General features: G+C 42.7%; 2 protein-coding genes and 1 long non-coding RNA gene across 4 annotated transcripts in view; 1 reads left to right on the top strand and 2 right to left on the bottom strand.

Moving 5' to 3' along the window:
* The window catches only part of LOC121914169, a 73,422-nt gene extending 56,714 nt beyond the window's left edge, over positions 1 to 16,708 (bottom strand). Inside the window, exons 1-3 of the long non-coding RNA XR_006100477.1 lie at positions 16,615 to 16,708; positions 12,793 to 12,890; positions 5,271 to 5,371 (exon numbers count right to left, since the gene is read on the bottom strand). This is a non-coding gene — a long non-coding RNA (uncharacterized LOC121914169). The remainder of the gene's footprint in view (positions 1 to 5,270; positions 5,372 to 12,792; positions 12,891 to 16,614) is intronic.
* On the top strand, positions 15,849 to 19,273 carry ATP5MF (ATP synthase membrane subunit f). Of its 2 annotated transcripts, none has more exons than XM_042437331.1 (4): positions 15,849 to 15,972; positions 17,257 to 17,364; positions 18,033 to 18,149; positions 19,102 to 19,273. In XM_042437331.1, exons 1-4 carry the CDS (start codon positions 15,957 to 15,959, stop codon positions 19,128 to 19,130), a joined length of 270 nt encoding a protein of 89 aa, XP_042293265.1. In that variant the 5' UTR covers positions 15,849 to 15,956; the 3' UTR covers positions 19,131 to 19,273. The 2 variants fall into 2 exon arrangements, with proteins under 2 accessions (XP_042293265.1, XP_042293266.1); XM_042437332.1 differs by lacking the exon at positions 15,849 to 15,972 and adding an exon at positions 15,978 to 16,004.
* Positions 19,274 to 19,662: 389 nt separating this feature from the next.
* On the bottom strand, positions 19,663 to 27,408 carry CPSF4 (cleavage and polyadenylation specific factor 4). The gene is made up of 8 exons (XM_042437330.1): positions 27,162 to 27,408; positions 26,245 to 26,295; positions 24,946 to 25,098; positions 23,756 to 23,851; positions 23,295 to 23,388; positions 22,114 to 22,186; positions 21,486 to 21,656; positions 19,663 to 20,793 (listed from the first exon to the last, which is right to left on the bottom strand). The coding sequence occupies exons 1-8, from the start codon at positions 27,262 to 27,264 to the stop codon at positions 20,725 to 20,727; spliced, it is 810 nt and encodes a 269-aa protein (XP_042293264.1). The 5' UTR covers positions 27,265 to 27,408; the 3' UTR covers positions 19,663 to 20,724.
* Between the last annotated feature and the right edge of the window lie 91 nt (positions 27,409 to 27,499).

Here is a 27,499-nt window from a genome sequence, read left to right as displayed (position 1 = left end):
GCCTACATATGTATTTTTGTGGTCCTTGCAGAAGAAGGTATCAAGCACTTCCATCTGCAATGATCCCTTGCTCGCAGGGGTCCTTCAGTGATGCAGGAGGAGGACATTGTCTTCATGCACCCATGTGCAGAAATATAGCCAAACACAGCATGATCATCTTCCCCAGATCACTAAATAGCCATGGGGTGGGGTGAGGGGACACACGTCCAGTTACTCAGTCTTAGTATGGCATTCCTCTCAGGGTTGTTGTGGATAGAATATGAGAGGAGGAGAGATTCCACCTTTACATGTTTATTCCCACTGATGATACATAAGGGATGGGAACGATGCAACCTTCCAAATATTATTGGACTGGAAATCCAGTACTCTTTTCCCCTGGCCATGCTGGCTAGGGCTGATAGAATTTTGCAGTCCAATGATATTTGGAAAGCTGGGCCATTCCCGCCCCTTCACTTTAAGCCAGGGAATGTCACCATAACAATGGCTTGGTTCACCAGTGAGAAGGAGTGAGGACAGCTGGGAATTCTGGAAGAGATGTCCTTCCGAAGGAGACCCCATCACTTGTGATGTAACCAGCCAAGGGCCAGTTTGGAATCATGAGCCAAAGGCAAATCAGTGACAGCATTGGATTGTGACCTCTTGTTTTCCCTCACTCCCATGAGAGATTCCTCTTGTCACCAGGAAACAATCTGGGTTTTATTTCCCAGCGGTGTAGTGACGAGAGATAATTTTGGAGCTGACAAAATCCTGAGACTCTCTGGGAGCTGCAGCGAGGCCAGTTGTCTTTGCCAGGAATCTGGAGTACTTCCCGTCCCTTGGGAAGGCGCCAGAGGAGAAGGCCAAACCTTCTAACAAAGAGTGAACAGGTTTTGGCACATTGTAAGTCACATTCCCTTGAAATGTCATTTTGTACTTCTGTCGCAAGGCAGTCGTAAGGCTCTTGACTCAGAAGCAAGGCCTCCTGATTCTGATGGGATTGGCTAATGGGGAAAGTCCACTCAAGATTTTTACATCAGAGGTAAGCTGCACTGACTTCAGTGGGACTTGCTGTCATGTAAAGGATTGTCTATAGTATCATACCCTCCATTATTTCATCAATAGACAAAAGTGGCCCAGCAACATCAAAGTGTGATCAAGATGGCAAATGTTACAAATTAGGATGTTCAGACAAGCTTGGATAAGCTGCAGCAGTATACAGTATGTATAGATATCCATATATGTATGTGACTGCCTCAGAAATGCTCCTTGCCTTCAACCTGTGATGTAATGCAAATGCATTTACATCTAATCAAAGAATGAATGAACTGATCAGTGAAAAGGCAAGTTACAACTCAGCTCAGATGCTGTTAAGCGGCTCATAGTCCTCATTTTGCTTTTCATTTTTAAGTGGTTCGTTCTGCATTATGCCACATATTTAATCAGAAGAGCAGTTCTTACATTATACAAAAAGTAAATGAATACCACCTGGATTTCCCTGGCTATGTCTACTATTACTACTGCTGTTTCCCCTCTTCCCCCTCCCCATCCTCCTTCTCCTTCTTCCTCCTCTTCTTCTTTCTCCTCTGTCTTTCCTCCTCTTCCTTTTCCTTCCATTCAACAAATGGAACTGACAATCAACAAAGACCAATATAATAAAAGACAGAAGGAAGTAGAGCCACCCAACAGCAACCCGCCTTGGACCAACACAAGTACCTGGCATTTTAGGTACTTCTCCTTTTAGGATTCTTCTAGTGTGATAAGGCAGTAATGTTAAAAACAGATGCTTACCAGACATGGACATTACAGAACTACCCAAATTCCTGCAGAACTAAGCCCACTGATGCAGGTTCCCAACAGGATTCTTGCCCTTGTTGTTTTTGTAAATCAGGAATGAGGAACACACAACACACCCTCCAGATCCCATGTTCAGAATGTTAAAATCTCAAATTCTTTCCTTTAGATTTATGCAGGTTTACAGCATTTGCCAGAAAAGTGATGACATTTTCACTTGTCCCTACTTTTATCCTTTGTGGGTTTTTTTCTTTATCACAGAAGGAAAGATCAATAGTTAAGCACAGAAGATGGGGAGAAAGATAGTGGTTCACCAGCAATTCAGTCATCGCCCATAAAAACTTTTTTTCTCATCCGGATTCCCAAAGCTTGGCAGATTTGTACATAAAGGATGCCTCACAATGTATCTCAAGAAAAATAAGAGGCAAAGGACTGTGTAGAATTGGAAGGCTGCTGGGATAAGTATACAGGCTTCTCCATCCACCCCAAGACTTCTTTTCTCCCTGTCACTTGAGTCCAAATTACTCAAAGGAAATGGACTTTTAATTATTCATTCTCTCGGTAGACCTATTAAGAAATAATAAGATGGAATGAACATTCCAGAGGCTTGAAAAATCTCTGACTGTAATTGATGAAGTCTCTGAGAGGAGAAGAGGAGAGCAGATCTGAATCCCATCAGAGAAGGAGAAATAAATTAGCCAAAAGACGTATGTCAAATTCCACCACGTCCAATTAATAAGTGTCAGAGAGGACAACCAGTGTCTACACTTGGCTTTTGATTCAAGAAGTTGCAGCTCATAGCAGTAAGACAAGATCAGTGATCACTGGACTTTCGTGTGAACTCCAAATAGCAAACTCAATCTCATTGCTATTCCATGACTACCTTCATGCAATAAGTCCCTTTACTGCAGTTCTGCTTCTCAAGCAGTTATGTAGTGTGAGTGAGTATGATTTTGCTCCTCTCACCCTTTCCTCCAGCAATTGTGGCCGCCAACAGCTCCCTGAAGCTGGCTCTTGTGTGAACATTCACACAGAAGCCAGCTTCAGGAGGTGGCTGGCAGTTGCGATCGCTCATTCCCCCTCTTTCACCCAGTAGATGGGGTTTGGCATTGCAGAAAACAAATCACACAGCCATGGATTGCCAAAGCACTATTGTGGGGGAAAGTGTGCTAAGGCATGATGCCAACTAGAGTGATTGTGGTGGGACCTGCTGGTGGACAGGGGTCATAGGCAAAAGTATGGACCAAAAACATCAGTGCATTTTAGTTTTGAAGTTCTTAACTGCCAGTGACTAACCCTTGATCCAGTGTGGCATGTTGTTTGAGCATTGGAGTGTGGCTCTGAAGGGTTAGATTCCCCACTTGGCCATGAAACCCATGAAACTTGGGCAACTCACACTCTCTCAGCTCAGAGAAAGGCAATGGCAAACCTCCTCTGAACAAGTCTTGCCAAGAAAACCCCATGATAAGAGTCACCATAAGTTGGAAATAACTTGAATGCACACACACATAAGTCATGAGGCAAGTTAAGTTGGTGCATTATTTAGATGGAATTGAGTCCAAACGGGACTTGCGTCCGACTAGAATCAGACTAGAGTCAGTCGACTCAAGTCTGCATCACTGCCCTCTTTGCCTCCTAACTTTCCACCCAGATTCCTCAGAGAAAAGCTAAGGGAGAATCATATTTATTGCCTTCTATAAGCAGCGTAAGTGTTTCTTTGTTGGAGCAAATGTGCAGTTCATGACAGGCTGAAAAGAAAAAGGAGGGGAAAGAACCACTTCCAGAGGATATGACAGGTCTTCAGAAATGGAGGCACATTTCAAAATCTAAAGTCTCTTTTGCCTCCAGGCATTGCTTGTCTCAGCAAAGCCCTCAGAGAGCATAGGAGTCTGTCAGGGTAGAAAAGAAGATGCCAACACTTTCCAGATGGCTATGGTGGCACGGAAGTAAACATTAGGGTTTTTTCCTCCCAAGTAAGAATTCTGCTTCCCCATGAAAGTTTTCTCCAGTCCTCAAATTTCTAGCATTGCAGTGATGCAATGAGGAAATTATTTTGCAGAGGCTACTCAATGCCTATCAAATATAGCCAGTGGAACTATAATTTTAAAAACCAGAGCTGTAGTCAAAATAAGTAATTGTCCCAAATTTTAGCAGGGAGGAAAGATTCCTCTCCTGCGACCCAGAGACAATTCTGGATTCTTCTTCTCTATCATCCCACGTACTGCTAAAATGGTGATATTTCCAAACCAAATATAGGTTTCTGCCCCAAGGAGCATGCAGCCTAAAACTGAACAGGAAAAGATAAAGGGAGGAAAGGAAAGGGTATACAGGAAGAGATGTTCTGCCTTTTGGAATGAAGATTTGTCCAGCCACACAAATGACAGGAATGTGTGGGGATCACATTTTGGATCAAGGATTCAGGAAAGGAAAGGCTCAAATCCCTTTTAACGTTCTGCTAGATCCTATCCAAAGTCCATTCCATTCTGGAATATGGAGACCTGTAGCTGTTCTTGGTGCTGCAGGGAAACTTTCATTAGAGCAATTGCAGAGGATGTGCCTCTCCAGCAAATTATATTTAAAGGCGGAGTATCTTAGCTGATCTTGGAAAGTAAGCAGGGTCACCCTGGATAGTACTTGGATGAGAGACCACCAATGAATACCAGGTGCTGTGGAGGCTATATTACAAAAGAAGTCAATGACAAACCTCTTCTGAGTGCTCCTTGTTTGAGAAAACCCTATGAAATGTATGGGATCGCCATAAGTCAACAGGCAGTTTGAAGGCACAGGCACACACATGTCAGTGTTTTGGGATGTGCCTCTGTGCAAGAAAGAGAATGAGCAGATGAATGAAGAGACTATCAAAAGCATAGTGACACCTGAATTGTTTTTAAGGTGGGCAGGGGCTCACCATTGGCATGCAAGTTAGTTTTGCCTCCTTGCAGGGGGGAGAGCAAGTTACTTTTCCCAACCATTATCTTTCGAACATCCTTCCCTGTAGGAGGTGGGCCACCCCCAGACATGGACCAGCATCCACAAGCAGTCGACACAAGAGGAAGAAAGATGAGTTTGATGGCGCTCTCTTTGATGCGCATGGGAATGTGGCGCATTAGCCGGGGGCATCAGCCTGTTTTCCCTGCAGCTCTCCTCCAGTGACAAAACTCCTTGAGCATTTTAAGTGTGCCTCCTAACTCCTTCCATGTTGTCAGTCTGGCTTTCTTTGTCTTTGCTCTAGTCCAGGAATGGACAAAATGTGGCCCTTTTCTTTGCAGAAGAGAGTAACTTCACTGTTAAAAGCTAAAAGCCGTCACAATTTGATACTGGACCAGCCAGTGAATGCAAAAGCACTCTAAAAGGACAGAGGCACAGAATTTATGGAATAATAATAATAATAATAGAATCCTATCAATAAGATACAGTAATACAACAATAATGATAAAAACATATGGCAAATGAGACTTCTAATCATCATTTCTTTTTCATATTAACATTTGCAAACTGACCTTTCGCTTCCTCCTTTTGCTCTAATGTATCAGGAAGGTAGGAGTTTGCTGTCGCCGATGCTGACCACTAAGAGCTTCAAGCCTCTAGATCTGACTTCCTCCTATTAGAATAAAATGGATAATTTAGCCGCAATGCCAAGGTCATGCCAAGCGAAAATATAAAACACACTGCATGTGTACAGAAAGCCACCAAGGCTACAACAAGGGAAGGGGAGCAACAGTCAGAAAAAAGTGTGATGTTTATGTCTATTACGGATTAATATCAGCTCTGCCCTACGTTCTTTTTTAAATGATTACCTGGACATTGTAGCTTAACAAAATTTGTTGTTAAAAGTGGGAAGCAGTGAGAAAACTGACATTTTAAAAGCAGCTAGAAAAATGGGGTGGCAGAGGATTAATAGGGACAATCCGCCAAATTGAGACGGGAGGCGAATCAGCTCCATGCCATTGAGCAGTAAAAAGAAAATCTGATGTCCTTAAAAATGTGCTAAGCTTTCATAGTCTTGGTCTGTGACCCCTTTATCGAACACGCAACTTCAAGTGGCACATCACCCTCTCAATATTGCATGGAGGAAATAGGAAGTTGGGCATCACATTATATGGCTTGATGAAAAGAAAGCACAGTGAGAAGATTAAAATTTCATCAGGATAGAGGGACACTTAAGGGTTGTCAGAAATCCCCTTGTCTTCTTCCTGGTATGGACTCCAGGTGGCCATCATGGCTCAGAAGAACACTGATGGAGTTGTGTTGTGACAAAAATGGAGACGATGGCACAAATTTGACATGTTGGGTTACATTTTTAAAAAATGTTTACTGGCAAAGCTGAGTGGAAGGGAAGTTTGAAACAGAGATCTAACAAACAACAAATTAGGGTCGACATCTGAAGAACACTAGATGTTGCCAACTGGCTTGTATGGGGTGGGATCATTTGTTGCAAGAGGTCTGAGCATTGGACTAGGACTCTGGAGACCAGGGTTTGATTCCCTGCTTGGCCATGAAACCCACTGGGGTCCTTGGGCAAGTCACATACTCTAAGCCTCAGGGGAAGGCTATGGCAAATCCCCTCTGAAGAAACTTGCTAAGAAAGTTAGCATTATTAACCCCATTGTAGGTTTGCCTTAGGATCCCCATAAGTCAGAAATGAGTTGAAGGCACACAGCACTCGCATGCACACTATAGCTATATTCCCGTAAGCCAGCAGCAAAGCATGTTTTCTGTTATTTTATTTTTAGTGGCAGGGAAATTGTGGAACTGCTGCTTTAAAAAAAACTGGTAGGTCCTTGCACACATGGAACTAAGGCCATCTCTTCAAAGTGACCATGTTTTCCTCTTTGTGGGCCATTCAGCATTTTGCCTTCCATTGCTTTGCGTATTTTCTTTTCTCCATCAGAATCCGAATGAGTCACTTTGAACCCACCGCCCCTTCCCCGGTGGCACATGCATATGAGACCCTGACAACATCAGCTGCCTTTTATTGACACTCCTAGTCAGAAGCATCAGTCATAAAGCCGACAGCAAGTGCATTCAGGTGGGAAGAACCGAGGCGGCTTTGTGCGCTGCCGGCTTTCCAGAAGAGCACAGAAACGGCATCGTGCAAACAAGAGTTGATGAGCATCTTGTCACTGCAAAGAGATTGACAAGGGCTTGTCACAGCCTGCGTTGTGGCATCGGCTTAAAGTGATGGAAGCATGCAAAAAAGCAAGCATTTCTTTCATTCCACTTCAGAGGAATGAATTAGCACACAGATAAAAAGTAAATAAATTGTGGACTGAGCTGTGAGCCAAAGGCAGCAAGCTATTTGTTGTCTGCCTATCAGAAGAGGGCCTGCCCACAATCTTTTGCTGCCTGACATAAAGGGCACGGTGGCAGCCACTCCAATGCAGAATCTGGCAATGGAAGCTAAGTTCTGCATTGGCAGTGGAATAAGGTTCCCCTATACATCTGAGAAAGGGGACCATTTTAGACATAGTCTATAATATATATGGTACATGCACATAGAGAGAGTTGTAGTGGTTTGAGTGCTGGAAATGACTTAAAGGCAGGCAACAACAGCAAACTACCTTCGCCCTTCGAACTCTGTTTGCAGCACTTGAAGGAAACTGAGGACCAAAAAGGGAAAGTGGGAGGAAGTGAGAAAGACTGGGACATTTTAAAAGCAGCTAGAAAAGTGAGATGGCAAAGGAGTAACAGGGACTATGCCCACCAAACTGAGACAGTTGGAGAGTATGTCCTTTCTAAAGAACCTCCATGCCAATGAGCAGTAAAAAGAGAAGCTGATGTCCTTGAAAATGTGCTAGGCTTTGATAGCTTTGGTCTGCGACCCCTCGATCAAACACACAACGTCAAGAGGCACATCACCTTCTCAATATTGCATGGAGGAAATAGGTAGTCGAACATCACATTATGTAGCTCAATCCAAAGAAAGTGCAGTGGGAAAATTAAAATTTCATCAAGGTAGAGGGACATGGAAGGGTTGTCATAAATCCCCTTGTTGTTGTCCTGGTATGGACTCTAGGTAACCATTATACCTCAGAAGAACCATACTGATGGGGTTGTGACAAGAACGGAGACAACCATTTGACAGGATGGATTCCATTTTTAAAAATGATGACTGGCAAGCTGATGGAAAGAGACATTTGAAAAGCACTAGGTTTAGGCTCAAAGTCTGAAGTGGGAAAGGTCATTGCCAGCTCTTTCTTATGGAGAGATATTATTTGGCACAAATGGGACCTGCAAAAATGTTATGTCCCTTTGCAAAATTTGGGTTTCCTTCCTGATTACCATCACCCTCTGCCTAGCTTTTGCTCTTTGATCACATAAGAATCCAACCTCCACAAAAGTGAGTTTTCTATTTCTTATTTCTCTTGGTTTGACTGGCTCCACAAGACATTCACAACTTCACAAGTGAGCAGGTGGGAAGGTAAGTAGAAAGAGACTAGAAAAGTTACTTTTCCATCATTAATTACGAGGAAAAGGAATTAATTGCAAGTAGGTAATTGTTTGCAAGAGCTTGTGCGGTGCAATGGCTGGTGGTTCCCATATAAGGAGGGCAAACGTTGTCCCCATCTTCAAAGAGGGGGAAAAAAGAGGATCCCAACAATTATCGTCCAGTTAGTCTGACATCAATACCAGGAAAGATTCTGGAGCAGAACATTAAACAGAGAGTCTGTGAACATCTAGAAGGCAATGCCATAATCACAAAAACAGCGCTCTAGAAATAAAGTTTAATAATAATAATAATAAAAAGTCAACATGGGTTTCAGAGAAACAAGTCATGCCAGACAAATCTAATCTCTTTCTTTGATAGAATTACCATCTTGGTAGCTGAAGGGAATGCTGTGGATATAGTATATCTTGATTTCAGTAAGGCCTTTGACAAAGTTCCCCATGACATTCTTGCAAACAAGCTTGTAAAATGTGGGCTAGACAAGGTAACTGTTACATGGATTTGTAACTGGTTGACCAGCCAAATCCAAAGGGTGCTCAACAATGGCTCTTTTTCAGCCTGGAGAGAAGTGACCAGTGGGGTCCCACAGGGCTCTGTCCTGGGCCCAGTGCTATTCAACATCTTTATCAACGACTTGGATGACAGAATTGGGGGCATACTTATCAAATTTGCAGATGACACCAAATTAGGAGGAATAGCTAATACCCCAGAAGACCGGATCAAAATTCAAAATGACTTGAATAGACTAGAAAGTTGGGCCACAGCTAACAAAATGAACTTCAACAGGGAGAAATGTAAGGTTCTGCACTTAGGGCGGAAAAATGAAATGCACAGATATAGGATGGGGGACACCTGGCTTAAGGAGACAACATGTGAAAGGGATCTAGGAGTCCAAGCAGAACACAAGTTGAACATGAGTCAACAGTGCGATGTGACAGCTAACAAGGCCAATGCGATTTTAGGCTGCATCAGTAAAAATATAGTATCTAGATCAAGGGAAGTGATAGTGCCACTATATTCTGTTTTGGTCAAGGCTCACCTGGAATATTGTGTCCAGTTCTGGGCACCACAATTTAAAAAGGATGTTGAAAAACTGGAACGTGTCCAAAGGAGAGTGACTAAAATGGTGAAAGGTCTGGAAACCATGTCCTATGAGGAACGACTTCAGGAGCTGGGGATGTTTAGCCTGGAGAAAAGAAGGTTAAGAGGTGATATGATAGCCCTGTTGAAATACTTGAAGGGATGTCATACTGAGGAGGGAGCTGACTTGTTTTCAGCTGCTCCAGAGACTAGGACCCAGAGCAATGGATGCAAGCTCCAGGAAAAGAGATTCCACCTCAACATTAGGAGAAACTTCCTGACAGTAAGAGCTGTTCGACAGTGGAACACATTCTCTCAGAGAGCGATGAAGTCTCCTTCCTTAGAGGTCTTTAAACAATGGCTGGATGGCCATCTGTCGGGAATACTTTGATTGAGAGTTCCTGCATGGCAGGGGGTTGGACTGGATGGCCCTTGCGGTCTCTTCCAACTCTATGATTCTATGAACTTTCCAAGGTACTGAGAATTTGTTCCTAAATAGGTTCAGGACCATGGATAAACTCATTTAAAGCTTGTGAGAACCTGGAACGAATTCATCACCTCACTGCCTTCAGCTGCTACTGGGCCAAAATAGCCTTTAAAGAACAAACATATACTTGAGGCTTCTGGGGTTTAATGGGTCTTTTTAGGCCACTTTTTTCAGTGTGGGGACAGGTCAAAGGAGAAGGTTGAGAGGAACCAGGGGTCTAGAAGCTGTACAATTCCAAAACTACCTGTATTTGAAGAAAAACAGGGTGGTGTAGTGATTTGAGTGTCGAATTAGGACTAAGAGAGGCCATGGTTCGAATCCCTGCTTGGCCATGGAAACCCACTGGGTGACCTTTGGCAAGTCACACTCTCTCAGCTTCAGAAGAAGGCAATGGCAAACCTACTCTGAAGAAACCAGTTCAAGAATTACACGTCGTTCGTAATGGATTACAAGCAACTGGTGATTTGTAACTAATGACAGGCAACATGTTCTTTGTACCTGGTTACTTCCAAGCTCTGCTCTTCTGCTCACCTCATAATGAGCCTTGCAACCTTCTCTCATCTCTCACAGCGGGGCAGAGAAGAAGGATTGGCAGGTCCCACATGTGTGATTCTGAGTCACCCGGTGTTACTGATCTCCATTGTTACGAATGACTCGGAGCTGCCTACAGACACATCGCTCAAGTCTGCAGAACAAAAGCAAAAGTGCCTGAGGAGCTCTGAAGAGTTTCTCACATTTCTGCCGTTGCCACCAGCAGCTAATGGTAATTAAATCAATCTTCAAAGCTTCCCCACCCACAACCCCACAGGTTGTATAATGAGAGCCGGCTCCAGCATGGGATGGAAGGAGAAACAAAGCGAGAGCTGGAAAAAGTTGGCCAAGACCCTGCATGGAAGGCACGATTATGTCTATGCTCCATCTCCTGATGCCACCTTAAATGCCATCTCCTGATCTGATCCCTGAAACCCACCTAAGTAACAGAGTTCTGCAGATCTGGCAAAGAGGGCAATGCGGGGTGACATATCCAGTCCTCTGCTGCCAGCAAGTGAGGTGCAATAAAGGGTTGAGATCAGACCCTGAAGAAGTCCTTGCTTCTGGTCCTTGCACCATTGTCTGCTGGCAAGAAGGTGCTGGTCATGTCTTCCTGCAGCTCTCTGCTCACCAGCAGCTCAGATCTCTTTATTTGCCCAACTGCGTGTGATAATCATTTGTGCTATTACTCGCCATTATCACTTTGTTTGAGGGATGCTTTAAATGGGCTTTAGTATCTCTTAAATGCTGAAATTAGCCCCAGTGTGATAAACTCCACAGATAGATTGATGCCTGCAGATGCTGTGGAGATTTTGTACCATTCCCAGTGTTGAAGTCAAGTTTCAGTCCAGTCTGTTTCTGTACAAAGAACTGAGCTGGGGAGCCATCATCTTGTCTTCCATCTCAGGCAGCAAAATACCTTGGGTCAGTGCTGGCTCTGGCAATCATGTCCTTCTCCAATGTTTTCCTTCCTTGATGATCATCGTTGAAATAATGTTCATTTCACTCCGGCTGTGTCTGCGCATCCCTTCGTTGACCTTTCCAGTGGCTTTCAAAGTTGGGAATTTTGTGCCTTCAGGACACCAGATGGAGGAATAAAGAAAAAAAGAGTTAGAGAGAGAGAGAAGGGGAGAAAGATGGGAAAGGGCCCAATGATGAATGATTAGGGATTTAAATAGCTCTCGCCCTGGCTGCAATTGAATATGAAGCTCCTGGAATGATATAGCAGATGTTTAAAACAGATTGAAATGTCACACTAGGCATGGAGGGTGGAACACAGTGTTATCAGATCCTTCCCTCTTTTCTAATCAGACTGTTCCTTTTGCCCGACTCGCTCCGAAGGATGACTGAGTGAATGTCCAAAGTTGAGAAGAACAAAGCCCACAGGGCCAGCTCAGGCCATGGAAAAATGCAAGACGGCCAGCATTCAAAGCCGGAGCAACAAAAGAGTCCTCCTGCGGAAATTCAAAAGACTTCCACTGACATCTTGTTCAGTAGTCATAAGATCGAAAGCTAGAGTTCTTGTTGCAGCGTGCCTTCAAGCCATTTCCACCCAAAGGTGACTCTATCACAGGGCCTTCTTGGCAAGATGTGTTCAGAGGGGGGTTGCCATGGCCTTCCTCTGAGGCTGAGAGAGTGCGACTTGCCCAAGATCCCCCAGTGGGTTTCCATGGCTAAGCTCTGGATTCACCATCTCATGAAAGTAATTGAGTGCAACATTTAGTCATGATGTTGACGCTCAATGCAACGGTAGAAAGTTGCAGATGTTCTAGTTTTGTAGTCACTGATGCATTGTCCACCAACATTCACACAAAGGGTCTAGTTCCTAATCCAAAGATCGGTGGCTTTTTCTGCTCCAACACTCCAACAACTGGGGATGATTCAAGACAACTTGAAGGGCTGAATTAAACGCCATGCTTTGGAGTACGCTGGAAGCGAACGTGGGCCTCTCTTCAGCAAAGCATATTTTCTTTTCTCTTTGTGTTTTAATGGAACCCACATTGATGCGCAGATAGGAATGAACCTCTCCGCCACTAAGCCTTTTGCGTCACTCATTAGATTTTGCTTGGCCGGGCCCTTTATGCACATGGCAAGAGAACCATTTCCTTTAAGCTACTTACCTACACAAAGGGATAACTCATTGTCAGGCCGAGAGTAGCTACTAGTAATGGAGCTAGGCGCAAGGTTATGGGCTTGGAGAAACAAAGCTAGCCCCTTCCCCTCCAAAATAGAATTTGCTAAAAATAGAAGCTCCCCAGGAACAAGATAGCCTGAAAATAGCCGTTTTCTCATGGACAAGAGATGGCCCCTTCGCAAAGGCGTTGCTATTAATGTATAATCGCCCCTTAGGCCATCCAGCTTATACAAGACAAAGAAGAAAAAAGTGTGTGTGTGGCAGGGGAAAGAATCCTTGCCGTATACACAGAGTTTTACAAAGAGCCACGTTCGCAACAAGCTGGAAATATAGGCACATTACCCTTGTCAAGCTGTCCTCTATCTTCTCTAGGGATGGTAATTCAGGCAGCCAAAAAAGATCTCAGACGCATCAAAATGTCAGGAAATATGTTTCTTTTCCTGCATCAAGAGAAACAGAAATTCAGAATTCATTCACACATATACCCCAAGGCTGGCCCAAGACATTTTGTGGCCAGAGGTCAAGAACAAGACGGCAGCCACCCTTCACCATTCCAGGTGCACAAGCCAACTGGACTGGTACCTGAGTGGGGCATAGGAGTTTATCACACAGGAGGCATCCCAGGTGGAAACGGGATTTAAAATGGGGTTTAAAACTTCCCAGAAGCCTAAGAAGACATGCAAAAGTACGATAGATTTTCAGACACATCAAGGTTAATGCAATATTAAACTGGCTAGAAAGTCGACAAAACACAATTCTTTTTGCTTCCAGGGTTTTCCAGAAGTAAAAGGGATTGCGTTTTGTCTACTTTCTCGCTGGGTTAATGTCATGTTAATATATCTCAACAACAATGTCGTCTGAAAATCAATTGCGCTTTTGCGTGTCTTTTCTACTTTCTGTCCAGGTTAATGTTGGATTAACCCCGACGTCGTCTGATAATAAATTCACTTTTTCACCCTCTTTGGCAAAAGGAACCATCTGAGTATGAGAAACCAATTGCATCTACTATTTATTTTCAAAGGGAGAATGAAGGTTATTGTCAATGCAGTTTACGTAAGCAGCGCTGTTTACTCTATCAGACTGATTATTAATTAGCTACAAGCCCAATTATTTTCTCCGTCTGTCTGGAGAGTCATGATTAACTAATATACGCATGTCCCTTTTGGGTCAGCTCTTGACAATATACTTTGCAATCAGCTCCCCTTTTGTCACCTTCTCCGGAATGACTGGAGTAGCTTAAACAAACAGGGGAAAAAAGGAAAAGGTGTGTGTGTGTGTGTGTGTGTGTGTGTGTGTATATATATATATATATAGGTTGAAACTGACCTATGTGAAAATGGCCCCGCCAAAGCGGGATTTTCCTGTTTTAGGTCCTGTTTTGCATGGGAAAAAAACCCAATTGTGAAGACAGTGGTCCCATGTAAACTTCCAAATGGTGTATTTGTGTGTGTTGCTTCTCCCCCCCCCCCCCCCTAGTCTTTATTTCTTCTTTGTTCTTGCTCTAAGGAGGATGAATACCTGCAGCAGAGCTCTAGCCTTCCTCCCTCTGTTTAGTATGAGCATCCTTTGGAGGCTCATTTGTTAACTGGCCTATCGCGTCCCTTTCGCATTTAGCTCGATATTAATTAATAAATAAAGACCCTTGCTTTACAAGCCGGCATTTGTTCTTTCCAAAGAGCCTTCAGATATTGGAGTAGTAATTGAACAGGTTTGCTCACTCCTTAGAGGCCTGATTTTGCTGAACACCAACACTGACACCTGCTGGTTTTTAGTCTAAAATGACTTAATCTGGATGCAAAACACACTGCAGAAATAATCCAGTTTGAGACCGCTTTGACTGCCTTGGCTCAGTGCTAGGGATTTCTGGAAACTGTAGATTTGGGAGACATTTATCAGCCTTCTAAGGTTAGAGAGCTCTAGTGCCGCAATAAAAATACTTTTGTTTAACCTTGAAGGCTGTCTGGACATATAATTTTTTAATTTGACTTATTTTTGCTTAATTATAGATTGGGAGCTTGTGTATTCTGCTCCTCATTAACTTTCAGTGGAGATCCCGCCCTCCCAAGCATGTTAAAGGAAAGATATTTAGAAATGCATATTAATTTGTATCCCGCTTTTCTTCCAAAACTGGGACCCAAATTCCATGCTGCCATGTCTCAGTGCTATGGAATTCTGGGAGTTTGGCTTTTGTGAGGCACTGAGCCTTCTTCGCCTACATCCCCCACTATAGAAATGGGGTCAAACTGGATTTTATACACACACACACACACACATATATATATAGCACTGCTCCCTCAGAGTTGTAGAAATGGGGTCGAACGAACTGGATTATTTATATATCAATATATATCAATATAGCTTTGCTCCCTCAGAATTGCAGAAATGGGGTCAAACTGGATTGTTCATATATCAATATATATCAATATAGCTCTGCTCCCTCAGAGTTGCAGAAATAGGGTCAAACTGGATTATAGTATATATATATCTGCTCCCTCAGAGTTGCAGAAATGGGGTCAAACTGGATTATTTATATATCAATATAAATAAATATATATCTATATAGCACTTTTCCCTCAGAGTTGCAGAAATGGGGTCAAATGGGATTATTTATACAGTATATCAATATATACTGTATATTATGTATATATCAACATATATATATATATATATATATATCTGCTCCCTCAGAGTTGCAGAAATAGGGTCAAACTGGATTATTTATATATCAATATATATATCAATATATAAATACTATATATATATATATATATATATATATATATATATATATATCTGCTCCCTCAGTTGCAGAAATGGGGTCAAACTGGATTATTTATATAGAAATATACGTATATCAATATATATATCTATATAGCTCTGCTCCCTCAGAGTTGCAGAAATAGGGTCAAACTGGATTATTTATATATCAATATATATATCAATATATCAAATATATATATATATATATATATATATATATATATCTGCTCCCTCAGTTGCAGAAATGGGGTCAAACTGGATTATTTATATAGAAATATACGTATATCAATATATATATCTATATAGCTCTGCTCCCTCAGAGTTGCAGAAATAGGGTCAAACTGGATTATTTATATAGAAATATAAGTATATCATTATCAATATATATATCTATATAGCTCTGCTCCCTCAGAGTTGTAGAAATAGGGTCAAACTGGATTATTTATATTATCCATATAAATAAATATATATCTATATAGCACTTTTCCCTCAGAGTTGCAGAAATGGGGTCAAACTGGATTATTTATATAGAAATATATATGAATATCTATAGGGCCCTCTTCCCTCAGAGCTGCCTCACTCAGTTCCCTCACTCACTCTTCTACTTTCAACCTCAAGATAGCTCCACCCACTTTAGGGGCGGGGCCAAAGACGACGACGTTGCGCGCGAGAAAATGGCCGTCCTCCTCTAGCCTTTTCGCGCATGCGCCGTGGCTTCTTCTCGGATACTCCTCAGCAGCTTCAAAATGGCGGACAGACCAGGTAAGCGGTGGCTGAAGGAGGACACTTCCAAGGTGACCTCTCTCTCTCTGGCGGCCCCAGGAGGAGCCCTCGCGGCTATTTCCCCCTCTGAGCCACCTTTGGGGGTGGGGATGCTCAGGCTCTGTCCTGGGGTGGGTCGGGTGGAAAGTGAAGACCCTTTCCTTGCTCCTGGACCAATCCACACTGCAGAATTAATGCAGTTTGAAACCGCTTTAACCGCCCTGGCTCAGTGCTAGGGAATTCTGGGAATCGTAGTATTGGTGGAAGGGAGGTTAAGTGTTTTCTTTTCCCTCTAATCATCTCTCTTTTGCAAGGCTGGAGCAGCAGGCAGGAGTTCAACAGGCAGTGTATTATTGCCCACTTCTACCTAGTTCTCCCCATTCCTCAAATTAACTCTAATTTTTAATTGTATCCTTTTACATTGTAAGCCTCACATTTGGGGACCTTGGGCCAATTTTCTCTTTTCAACCTTTCCTAAGTCAAGGAGACTAAAAAAGAGGAGGCAGAGGACCTAAAGGCACCAGATCCTGTCTGATCTTGGAAGCTAAGCAGGGTCATACATGGTTGGTACTTGGATGGGAAACAGCCAACAAATACCAGTGCTGTGGGCTATGTTTCACAGGCAAGAAGCGGCAAAATTACCTCTGAGTACGGTTGGTCTGCCACATTTGCAGCTTTGACTTTTGGGGACACGATTAATAGGTTCTCTCTAGGTCCTCCGGTGCAACTCTGCCAGAGGTTGACCATAGAGTTGTGCTGGAGAGCCTAGAAGCTCCTAGAGCAGTGGTTCTCAACCTTTGGTCCTCTGGATGAGACTTCAACTCCCAGAATTCCTGAACAATGAGCATACTGACTGGGACTTCTGGGAATTGAAGTCCAAGGCATCTAGAGGCCCAAAGGTTGAGAACCATTGTCCTAGAGAAAACACTTCTCTAGGCATTTCTGGGGTCCTCCAGCATGAGACTATGGTCAACTTCTGGCATATGTTGACCACAAAGTTGCACTGGAGGACCTGGAGATCCCTAGAGAGGAGTGGGTTTTTTAAATGCAGTTTCCCCACATTCATAGGGGCCCTTCACTCCTAACCACAGCAAATGCATTCCTTGCCTAAGAAAGCCCTTTGAAAGTCATATAGTCGCCATATACCTACAACTTGAAGGCATACAGAAACAGGGGCACTTCTGTCCCAGCTCCTTGGAGAAGGTATGGGATTGAAATATTATCAAGCACATGATATTGATTTCTCGTGATCAATTCTTTGCATTCTTGCTCTTGTCTCCACAGTTCCCATTAAAGATAAGCCGCTCATGGACGTGAAATTAGGGCAGCTGCCAAACTGGTTAGCAGCTCGAGATTACAGCCCGGCTGGCATTGTTAGAGGCTGTCAAGGAGGTGAGTATTTGAGAGACCTCTCAAACGTTCCTGCAAAAGACACGTATTTGTATATCAAGAGGCCTCTTTCCATACTGGTCTTCCACAACCTGATTTCCTCCAGATATGTTGAATTATGAAATCATCTCCAATTTAGATCCAGAACACACTGCAGAAATAATCCAGTTTGAGACTGCTTTAACTGGAAACAATTCCCAGGGTTCCCAAGCACTGAGCCAGGGCAGTTAAATCACTCTCAAACTGGATGATTTCTGCAGTGTGTTTTGGACCTAGGATAGCTAAATGGACATGCTGGCTGGACATAACAAAGGTTATATAGTTGAACATATCTGTAGACAAGAGCCAAAAGACTTATGGTATATAAAATGAGGGTTTACCTTTAGATACTAGTTTGGGATGTATACACAATGGCTTCATTTATAGCAGCACCTCAGATACTGAGCTGTAATAGATGTTGCACAACTATTGCCAGCTGTAAGCAGCCCTATATACTCCAGATATGTGGGATTTCAACTCGTAAGAATTCCTGGCCATACTAGCTAGGGACTCCTGAGAGTTGAAATCCCACATATCTGGTATTAGCAGGTCTCCTACATATCCCTTTGCTGTCTTCAGATATAAACATAATGGTGCCCCAGATAATTGTGGTTTCCCCCCCTTTTCACTAGGTTATAACAGATTTATAAAGAAGTACATTGATGTGAAGAAAGGAGGCATTGGCGGCATTGCTATGATGCTAACAGGCTATGTGATCATCAGCTACATCTGGAACTACGATCATCTTAGTAAGTAAACTTGATTTCATATGGTTGAAGACTGATGTTAAGAACTATCTAATCTTAAATGATCTTAGGAGAAGCAGTTATAGGGCATATAGATGTTAAAACTGCATTTACAGGGGGAATGGCCTTTTGAGTTGTACTCCAACATCTGGAGATTGTCTATTCCTGGGAAAGAGCATATATTCTAGTATTCGTCTTTAACAAAGAGATTGGAACACTTGAGTGGTTTGTGCTGTAACATTTAGATGGTTTGCATTGGTCCATTGCCATTTTATTCTGGCTGTAGAAGCTAGTTTTGTAGGTACTTAAACATCCTGTGATCAAGAAATAGAACCTTCAAGGCTAGAACAGATCTCTGAATTTAGGTCTTGAGACTAAAACACAGAGGGGCTATTGCATTAAATCCACTTCAGTGCTGCCATAATGGATCTGGTTGTTTGCTTTTGAAAAACAAGTCTAGCCCAAATAGGAAATAGTCAGGAAGTTGCTTTTATGGACTGGATTCTTCAGTTATTAGTGCTACTAAAGACACCTGACTTTGGAACCAGTGTAGTGGTTTCAACATTGTACTATGACTGGAGAGCATGGTTTGAATCTCTACTCACCCACAGAAACCCCTGGGTAACCTTGGGCGAGTCCCACCCTCTCTGTACAGATATTGCCAAGAAAACTTTGTGATCGGGTTGATGTAACAACTTCAAGGCACAAGTCATCTTTGGTATGCCTACCCACATCTGTATTTGGAGCCCACACTGTTATCAAAACCTATTAACTCTAGGAATTGGATCAGCAATTCTGATGTTTAAGTTTGCTTGCTTTGATAAATATAACTGGATTCTCGTACATTGTTTTGAGCACAAATAATCAAGAAAATGTATTCAGGATTGTCCTGTATGCAGAGGAAGAGTTAGAAAGTTATGCAGTTTAAATGGGTTGGCTTGTTTTGCTTATACAGAGCATGATCGCTGGAGGAAGTATCACTGAGACTGAATGAACCAGAAGAATGCAAGTTGCCACTGACTGGCAGTGAGAGACCATTTCAACTAGAGGCAGCTTGGCTCTTATATGTGGATTTCTAGCCTTGCATATGTACCCTGAGACCAATAAAATATTTACTGTCAATGAAACTTGTGGAACTAATTTGAACGCTGTAACATAAGGACAGAGTCAGTGGAATGTGGTAGATTGCTGGGAGATCATGGTTTGAATCCCAGCTCAGCCATGGAAACCCACTGGGTGACCTTCAGAGAAAGACACTAACTCTTGCAGAATGGCAATGGCTAATCCCTAAAAAGAAATCTTGCTGAGAAAACACAAATACACACTTGCTACTAGTCAGAAGTTACACTAAGCACACAAGGAAGGTGTGGGAGTTTCTACACATTCATATTGTAGAACTGACAAAACATTTTAAAAATGGACTCATGACAGATAATTAGGAATGGCAACTTGCATTCTGTTAACATATTCCTGTGGTTATGGGAAAACTGCAACTTATTTCACAAGATGACACAAGGCACTTAATAAAAAGATTTAATTGATCCTGGGTGAGGCAGCCTAATTATGTTTTTCCTAGGCACATCTTACTTTCTCCCCATGCTTTTTGTCAAATTTCACAAATCAGCCCATCGTTTTTCATCAGAATACTGCAACTGAACACAGGAAAGGCACACTCAATGATAACCTAGCAAGCATGGCAGTTCTTTCATGGGGTAAAGCTTGTATTGTATGGCAATTCCGCTCTTGTTTCCACCTTCAGTTAATAGAACCATAAACATGGAAGGGATAACCAGGCTGGATGCCCTGGTCTTTCTACCACCAACTTTCTCAGGTTGAATCAGAAGAGCAGCAATAGCGTTTGGCTCAGTACAGTAGCAGTATTAATAGCTGCCTGGGCTTGAATCTATTTGATTTCAGCTATAACAGAATACATGTATATCAGCATTATCAAAAGGTACCAGTCACCTTCATGTAACTTTGGTTTCTTAGTCTATATTTGCACAAAAACAGCTTTGCAAAAAGCTCCTTTTTGTCACCTGACCAGCTGAGAAGTGAGCCTTTTTAACTTTATCCAGAAACCAATTCATTACAGTGAATTCCTACCTTCCCTCTGTACAACACAAAAAGGGACTGTTGCAGGTAGCTAAGTAACTTTTTCCACCTGATGTACCACAAGTTCTTGTACCAAACACCTTACAAGTTATGTAAGATACAGTGTCCTGTGCACTAATGCTTCCTATGTCCTGCCATAACCAATACTATGAAAAAATGAAGACTATACCAAAACAGGACGTGCCTATTCCAAATACTGCATTTAAGGAGACTCAGGTTTGAGGAGAGACACCCTGCTCCACAGTGTTTTCTGAATGAAGGCAGAGACCACGGCTATTATTTGTCCTTAAATAGCTGTAAGTTCTTCCCTTAAAAAGCAATCAAATACAAAATGAAGGCTGCAGATCAGTAGTTCTCAGTTAATCAGTCTTTTTGATATAGGCATTAAGGAAAAAGTGAAAACAGTTCAGGATAGTGGTGTATATAACCTGGCTCCCATATAAAAAGTGCTGTACATCTGAATGTCTCATTGTCCACTAAGAAAAGCCAAATGTCCTTTGGTACATCTGTTGGCATAATGTCCTTTTTCGCCGCACTGTTGGGAAAAGAGGAAAATGTTAAAATTAATACACACCAAGTTATAAACTTTTGTTGGAATCTCTTCAGATGCCAATTCATTTTTTTCTTTAATCTCAGTCCGGTAGTCTAGAGTTTAAAAAACTGGATTAAAAATGGCACAAGGTGTAAATTCAGCAGTTTGGGAGATCTTTAAGGCTTAAAAGGAATCAATCAGGCTCAATAATTGAGCTTATGTAGCAGTAAACATGTCACCAGTGATGTATACAGACTAGAGAATGTTTCCATGTTTTTATTTTAGGTCCAATGTCCTATATTTTATATTTGGGCAGACAGAAAATAGGTCAGAGTAACTGGCACACTGAAATTGACTTTAGCTAGCCTCAACAACAGCTAAGTCTCATTCTAATAACTTATGCATGTAGGCAATTTATTCATGAGAATTATGATTTCCAATTCATTTAACTAGATCTGGGTTCACATGGAATGATGATTGTCCTAAAACATCACAGTTTCCAAAAGACCACCCCCAGAGGAAAATCCCAATTTCACCAACTCTGGCACTGCACAGGGCAGAGGGGAAAAATGGAACATGTTACAATAAAACATTAATGGCATGGTTCACTATTACATCACCTCCAGACCTCTGGGTTGGGGTGCAGAATTAAAAATCCCCATTCAACTCTCCCTTACTAGCTGCCTTCTGCTTACCTTGTAACACGTGACCTGCTCCAGCGGCCGAGGACCTCTGTTCCCTATACTATTGTTCTGAGACTGCATTACGCCAATAACCTGTGGAGTCCTCTGTTGGTTGGGAGAGGAGTTCAGACTTGTTAACTGGATGAGGGATGATGATCTCTGCAATGGTGGGTTGTTGTTTTGCTAAAGAAGGGGAAAAACAGGCCACACAGGCAATTTGAACATCAGAGAACAAATTTTAAAGTGTGTCCTTAACCAAGGCCTTAAGCCCTACCATCAGTTACTGTATAACACAGCATGCCAGTGCTGTGTGCTACTTGAAATACAGCTATCACTCAAGTATGTTACTTTTGGATAAGGCTTTACAAATGCAGCATAAAGAATGCACTGTCTTAATTTGCAATGTTGAGAGAGGTTACCAGCAATGATAAAACAATAATGAACTGCAATGTCATAAGTGAAATCTCCAAAAGACAGTACTGTATTGTAAGTACTCTGTATCTTTGCTACCTCCACCCCCAAAACTATTTTATAAATGTGGATGTGTATATCAGGGATTGGTTCAAATGAACTTATCCTTTAAAGACGACACAAATACAACCTCAAGCATCTGAAAAATAGCATCCGGAAATTTGCATACCTTTTGCTGTGGTTGTGTTGGTGGAGGCAGTGGTGGTTGTTCTGTGGTTCCCATAGGAAGCTCAAATCGAGGGCTGGTTTTTAAAGGAAATGTATGCATAAGATAACACACAAAGACAAATAGATCCCTAAGCCATATTAAAATGTTACTATCCCAGAACTATTTATGCATAGATTCAGAGTTCAAATTTTAACCTAGTCTGAGAAATGGAGAACTTTCCATACATAATTTTGCTGTACAGATACAAGAATAACATAATAATGAGCAAATATTTCTTCTTGTCAAGTCAGATTGACTGAAAAATGGTAAGACTATACCAGACATCCCTGGATCAGTTCCCCAATGTCAAGGTTCTGGCCAGCTAGGTAAGAAATAGTGCCCCAATCACCCAGGTTCCCCTCCAGTCCAAAAGCAACACAGAAGATGCTGCTCCCAATTCAGCCAAATCAACTGTACCAGTGGCAAAAAGATCTGTTCTATATTTTAGTTAACTCTTCAATGTCCATTTACAGGTATTTGTTAGACATTTGCTTCACACATTTTGTTGCGCACAAAATGCAATTCAATTTGCCTAGAGGCCACAATAACAGGCTCTTCCTATTTTTCATTTCCAATTACTACAGCTTATGAAACTGAAAATATTCGGAAGGCTATCTTCTCCATTCTTGTGATCGGTCAAGACCATCCATGTGACCTAAAACCACACACAGAACAACTTTTCCAAGTCTGGCAGCAGTGCCATTAGTAAAGGCAGAAAGAGAGTGAGATCCTTGGCAACCAAACACCTTAAGATGACTTACAGAAGCAAGCCATGCCAAACTTTGGGGATCACTGCTCTATAGTATTCTAAGGTGCTGTCACACAACATGAGACAAAATTGCAGTTTTGATAGTGTGGTCCAGTTTGAGAAGCAAAGCTTATCTGAAATGTATAACTAATTCACAGTGCACAGTGGATAGCCTATGAAACAAAAGCAAGAGGAGCATCAGATGACATAGCGCAGAATCCACACAGAGATTTCTAGGATACATAGCTGAATGGTGGAGACCCTGCCAGCCAAGCTTCTGACATTTATGAATGGGCATAGGAGGAACTTTCACAGAAATGTATCCTGGCCAACATGTGGCATAGCATATATACTGTGTAAGGCTAGAGGGGAAATAATCCTGGAATGTACTCACTGCATGAATTTGCAGGTGGGGCCCTCTGGACAGAAGCCCACCAAATAATTCACACAAATAACACGTCGAGTATGTCTGTGTCTGCAGAGCGGACCTGCAAGATGGAATTGTATGGTTACATCTCTTATGTGCAATTACAGGAAATGTGAAGAGTGAAAAAGTGTTGCCTCCCATTACCACACGACCCAAAACCATACCAAAGCCACCTATGTGGCTTTTGATCTTTCAAGAAGCCACGATTTCACATTTTCAAATACCATTTCTCAAGTGCACTTCACATAATTTTCTTTAATGACACACTCTCAAGCAGCCAAATCTCATACCATACAGCAAAAGCTTTCCATGCTCTAAGACATTTCAACTTTGCATTATTGTTATAAAATTCTCTCAACAATGGGAGACACCAAGTCATGAGAGATAGAGAGAAAAAATGATCCAACAATAACATCCCATATACATACCATGCTTACAAAAGCCTCGATCATACCAGGGGCAATCTTTTATCTTAGACTCTGGGTCAATGTGCAAGAAAGGGCACTCCTTGTTGCTGCATTCCCCTGCAGTAGACAAGCACACAATTTACTGGACTTTGCAGCAGAGAGAACATCATTCATCAGCATCAGAAACAAACAGCCCCCCAGGAACAATGATACAGAGTTAAGACGTCACTAACATGCATTTCCTTTATCACTACAAGAACTGCTGCCATATCTCCCTATCCTCTTGAAATAATTTACTTATTCAGGAAGTTTAGACACTCACAGACCAGATACATTAAGAAGGCAGCTAGTTAAATGTGTAACTTTGTCTTCACACAGGTAAACAAGTTAAAGTTTTAGATTATATCATACCGCAACTCTAATCTCCGCCATAATGTTGGTTGCACACTGACTGCTTCTTTACCTCAGGTGCAATCCAAAGGAGCTGGACATAAACAAAGTGTGTTACAATTACAGAAATCATATTGAACGGGGGACAGCATGTATCATAAAACTATGGTAAAGAGTAGGAGGACAGATGATCAAACACCATTACGCAGTTTTGTGAGTCAAAATTCAAAGTGCATACAAATATTGGTGTGCTTTTTTTTCTCTTCTAAAAACTTCAGCAGAGCATCTCCAAATTGCACTAGGGCCAGCAAATCAATTCCATTCCATTCCTACCTCCTTTTGAATCTAAGACTACCATCTAGCTTAACTTTCATGTCCTTCCTTATGTTATATTGCCAACCTAATGCTGTTAGGTGTTATCCTGAATAATATGGGTCAAGAACTAGAGAAGTTATATGCAAGCACATAACCTGAACAAAATTCAGTAATAATTCAAGACCTCAGCTACTCCACGGAGATTATTATTATTATGTTATATTTAGATAGCGCTGCAGTTTTACACAGAGATGTAGTATAAGATGAAATCCTCTAAGCCATGGATTTAAATCTCATTAACTGCCCCAGGTATACCTCTGCAACATGGGACTGTAATACTGACATTATTTACAGAGCTACTGTATGGACCGCTGAGACAACAGATGTGGACAACTTTGAATGATCTGAAGTGTCATATAAAATACCTCTCACTATTGAGCAAACCTCTCTATGCAAGTCAAGAAAACCTAGCAGGAGAATACAGCCAGATGCAAAAGCATTCTTACCGTACTTTGAGTAGAAGTAGCACTCTGGCATCTTGGTCATGTCGTACTCATGCAGAAATTCACATTGGTCTCCCTTCTTGCACAGCCCTCGCAGCCAGTGTTTGCAAACAACTGTCTTTTCTCCACTGATGTGTCGGAATGGACACATCCCTCCTGCAGGGAAGAGAAAAGATAAAGATACAGCAGCTACCTTAAGAAGGACAGGCCCCATATGAATCAAGAGGAGAAATCGCCATATTGGAATCGGTCTTGAACATAAATATAATCTGTACGTTTACTCATAGTTTATGCTGCACTATCACAACAGACATAACCTTCCCTGCAGTTTATCCAGAGACGATCAATGCCAGGATGCCATATGTTTGTGTATATAAGGATGAATGCTCCAGTACACAGTGTGGTGGCGTGGACGTCGGTTGATGGCGGAGCATTATGCTGGTTTGTGTAAATATTGCTGTATCGTGATTGTAAATATTTGCTGCAACTAAGATTAAAAAGCCTCTTTGGAAGGTCCTCAGCAGTTTGTGAACTACTTCCAGACTCGGCAGAGGTGTTTTGTCTTCCTGGCTGGCAGTCCTCTGTGTGTGGACACAGTTGTACCCCAGCGCTAACATGTCAAAATGTCCAGATGGCCACAAATAGGAAGTCATGCCTCTGCTCCTCAAAAGTCACATTAGAAACCGTGAGAGCTCAATGCAGAATTTTATTTTCATACCTTAACCCAGTGGTTCTCAGCCTTCCTAATGCCACAACCCACAGGTTCAGAACCGCTGCACTAGAATATAGAATCATAGAATCCTGGAGTTGGAAGAGACCGCAAGGGCCATCCAGTCCAACCCCATTCTGCCATGCAGGAAATCTAAATGAAAGCATCCCTGACAGATAGCCATCTAGCCTCTGCTTAAAGACCTCAAAGGAAGGAGACTCGACTGCACTCCGAGGAAGGAGTGTGTCCCATTGTCAAACAGCCCTTACTCTCAGGAAGTTCCCCCCTAATGTTGAGGTGGAATCTCTTTTCCTGGAGCATGCATCCATTGCTCCGGGTCCTAGCCTCTGAAGCAGCAGAAAATGAACATTCAATCCACTTGTAGATGCTCTACTTACTCAGCACAGTTGACTGAGATAACATTTGTAAGGCTCTCTCATTAGGGACCTGACTTGTTCTTACATTTCCCTTCAGAGCATACATTGAATATACAATGATGCACTGAATGCATAAATAATGTTACCAAATAACAATTAAGGAGTGACAGATTGATCCGCCTTTTCTCTTCCAGCGCATGTGCAGTTGTGGCTTACCTTTCCCACAGGCCGCTTTGAGAAAGAAATCACAGACGGCCGCTCCCGATTCTGTGGAGAAAGAGACGGAGAATGAAGTATCCAATATCTCACACCTCAGTTCCTTTCCATAGTCAAAATGGGGTGCCCTTAAGACAGACTTTATCATATCATTAATGAATGAATGGCCCCAGAGCGCTCTCTGAGAGAAACGTCTCAATGCTTCACAACACACTTCCCACAGCAGTTATAGGTCCAAAACACACCCCAGAAACACTCCAGTTTGAGAATGCTTGAAGTGCCCTGGCTCGCTTGCCAGGGAATCCTGGGAACTGTAGTTTTGTGAGACATTTAGCCTAGCGCTCTGGTGCCACAATAAACCACAGTTCCCAGGATCCCTTAGCACTGAGCCAAGGCAGTTAAAGCAGTCTCAAACCGGATTGCTTCTGCAGTGCATTTTGGATCCATGGCTAGTTCTTGAAAACTCCGGGATTTGGGGTAATATATATATATATATATATATATATATATGAGGTCACGCAGTATGGATGTGCCCCATTCCTTCCCATGCCAGCGTTCTCTGAAGACAGCAGCCACAGATGCAGGCGAAACGTCAGGAATAGCCTCTTCCGGAACGTGACAGCCCCCAAAAGACTAATGAACTACAATTCCCAGGATCCTCTAGCAGCGAAGCGGGGCAGTCAAAACCCTTTCAAAAGGTGTGTTTTTGGGGCTCTGTGTTCGAATCCTGACCGGGCCACGAAGACTGAAAGGGTTGACTTTGCCCGAGCCGCACTCTCTCAGCCTCATTGGAAGGCAATAGCGAACCCTCACTGAGGAAACTTGAAGGCAGGCACTAAGAACCACAGCGAGGAATGTTCCTGCCTGCCTGCCTGCCTTCCCTCCTGGGTCCCTCCATCTCCAGGCCCCTGACGTACTGTCCATCCCCGGGAAGGGCAGCGGCTGAGCGCCCAGCTGCTGCTCCACCGCGATCTCCAGCTCGAACTTGATGTGGTCGACGTTGGCGATCAGCTCCTGCATGATGGCGGCGGCGGAGGAGGGTTATAACCACGGCCAGGAACCTGAGCTGAATAAGGGAGAGATGAAGGGCTGCGCGCGCACTCCCTGCTCCCTCAATCCGAACCGAACCGCCCTCGCGAGGGACGCTGGGAGTTCTTGACCCCGCCGAGGGTCACGAAAAGCCTCCCTCGGCCAATGAAAAGAGACCACGCCCCTTTGTGGGAGGAGCCTAACCGCACTCGCGAGGGACGCTGGG

The sequence above is a fragment of the Sceloporus undulatus genome, chromosome 8, assembly GCF_019175285.1.
Source record: "Sceloporus undulatus isolate JIND9_A2432 ecotype Alabama chromosome 8, SceUnd_v1.1, whole genome shotgun sequence".
Classification (NCBI taxonomy): Eukaryota; Metazoa; Chordata; class Lepidosauria; order Squamata; family Phrynosomatidae; genus Sceloporus; species Sceloporus undulatus.
The sequence above is the reverse complement of the archived record's forward strand: the minus strand, read 5'-3'. Positions and strand labels throughout refer to the sequence as shown.

Coding starts and splice junctions, on each gene's coding strand:
- CPSF4 (XM_042437330.1), bottom strand. CDS start 27,264: ATGCAGGAGCTGATCGCCAACGTCGACCACATCAAGTTCGAGCTGGAG. Junction 22,187..23,294: donor CCCACCTGCAAATTCATGCA/GTGAGTACATTC, acceptor TTTAAAAACCAG/CCCTCGATTTGAGCTTCCTA. Junction 20,794..21,485: donor AGCAGGTCACGTGTTACAAG/GTAAGCAGAAGG, acceptor TTTTCCCAACAG/TGCGGCGAAAAAGGACATTA.
- ATP5MF (XM_042437331.1), top strand. Junction 17,365..18,032: donor TGTTAGAGGCTGTCAAGGAG/GTGAGTATTTGA, acceptor CCTTTTCACTAG/GTTATAACAGATTTATAAAG. Junction 18,150..19,101: donor CTGGAACTACGATCATCTTA/GTAAGTAAACTT, acceptor TTGCTTATACAG/AGCATGATCGCTGGAGGAAG.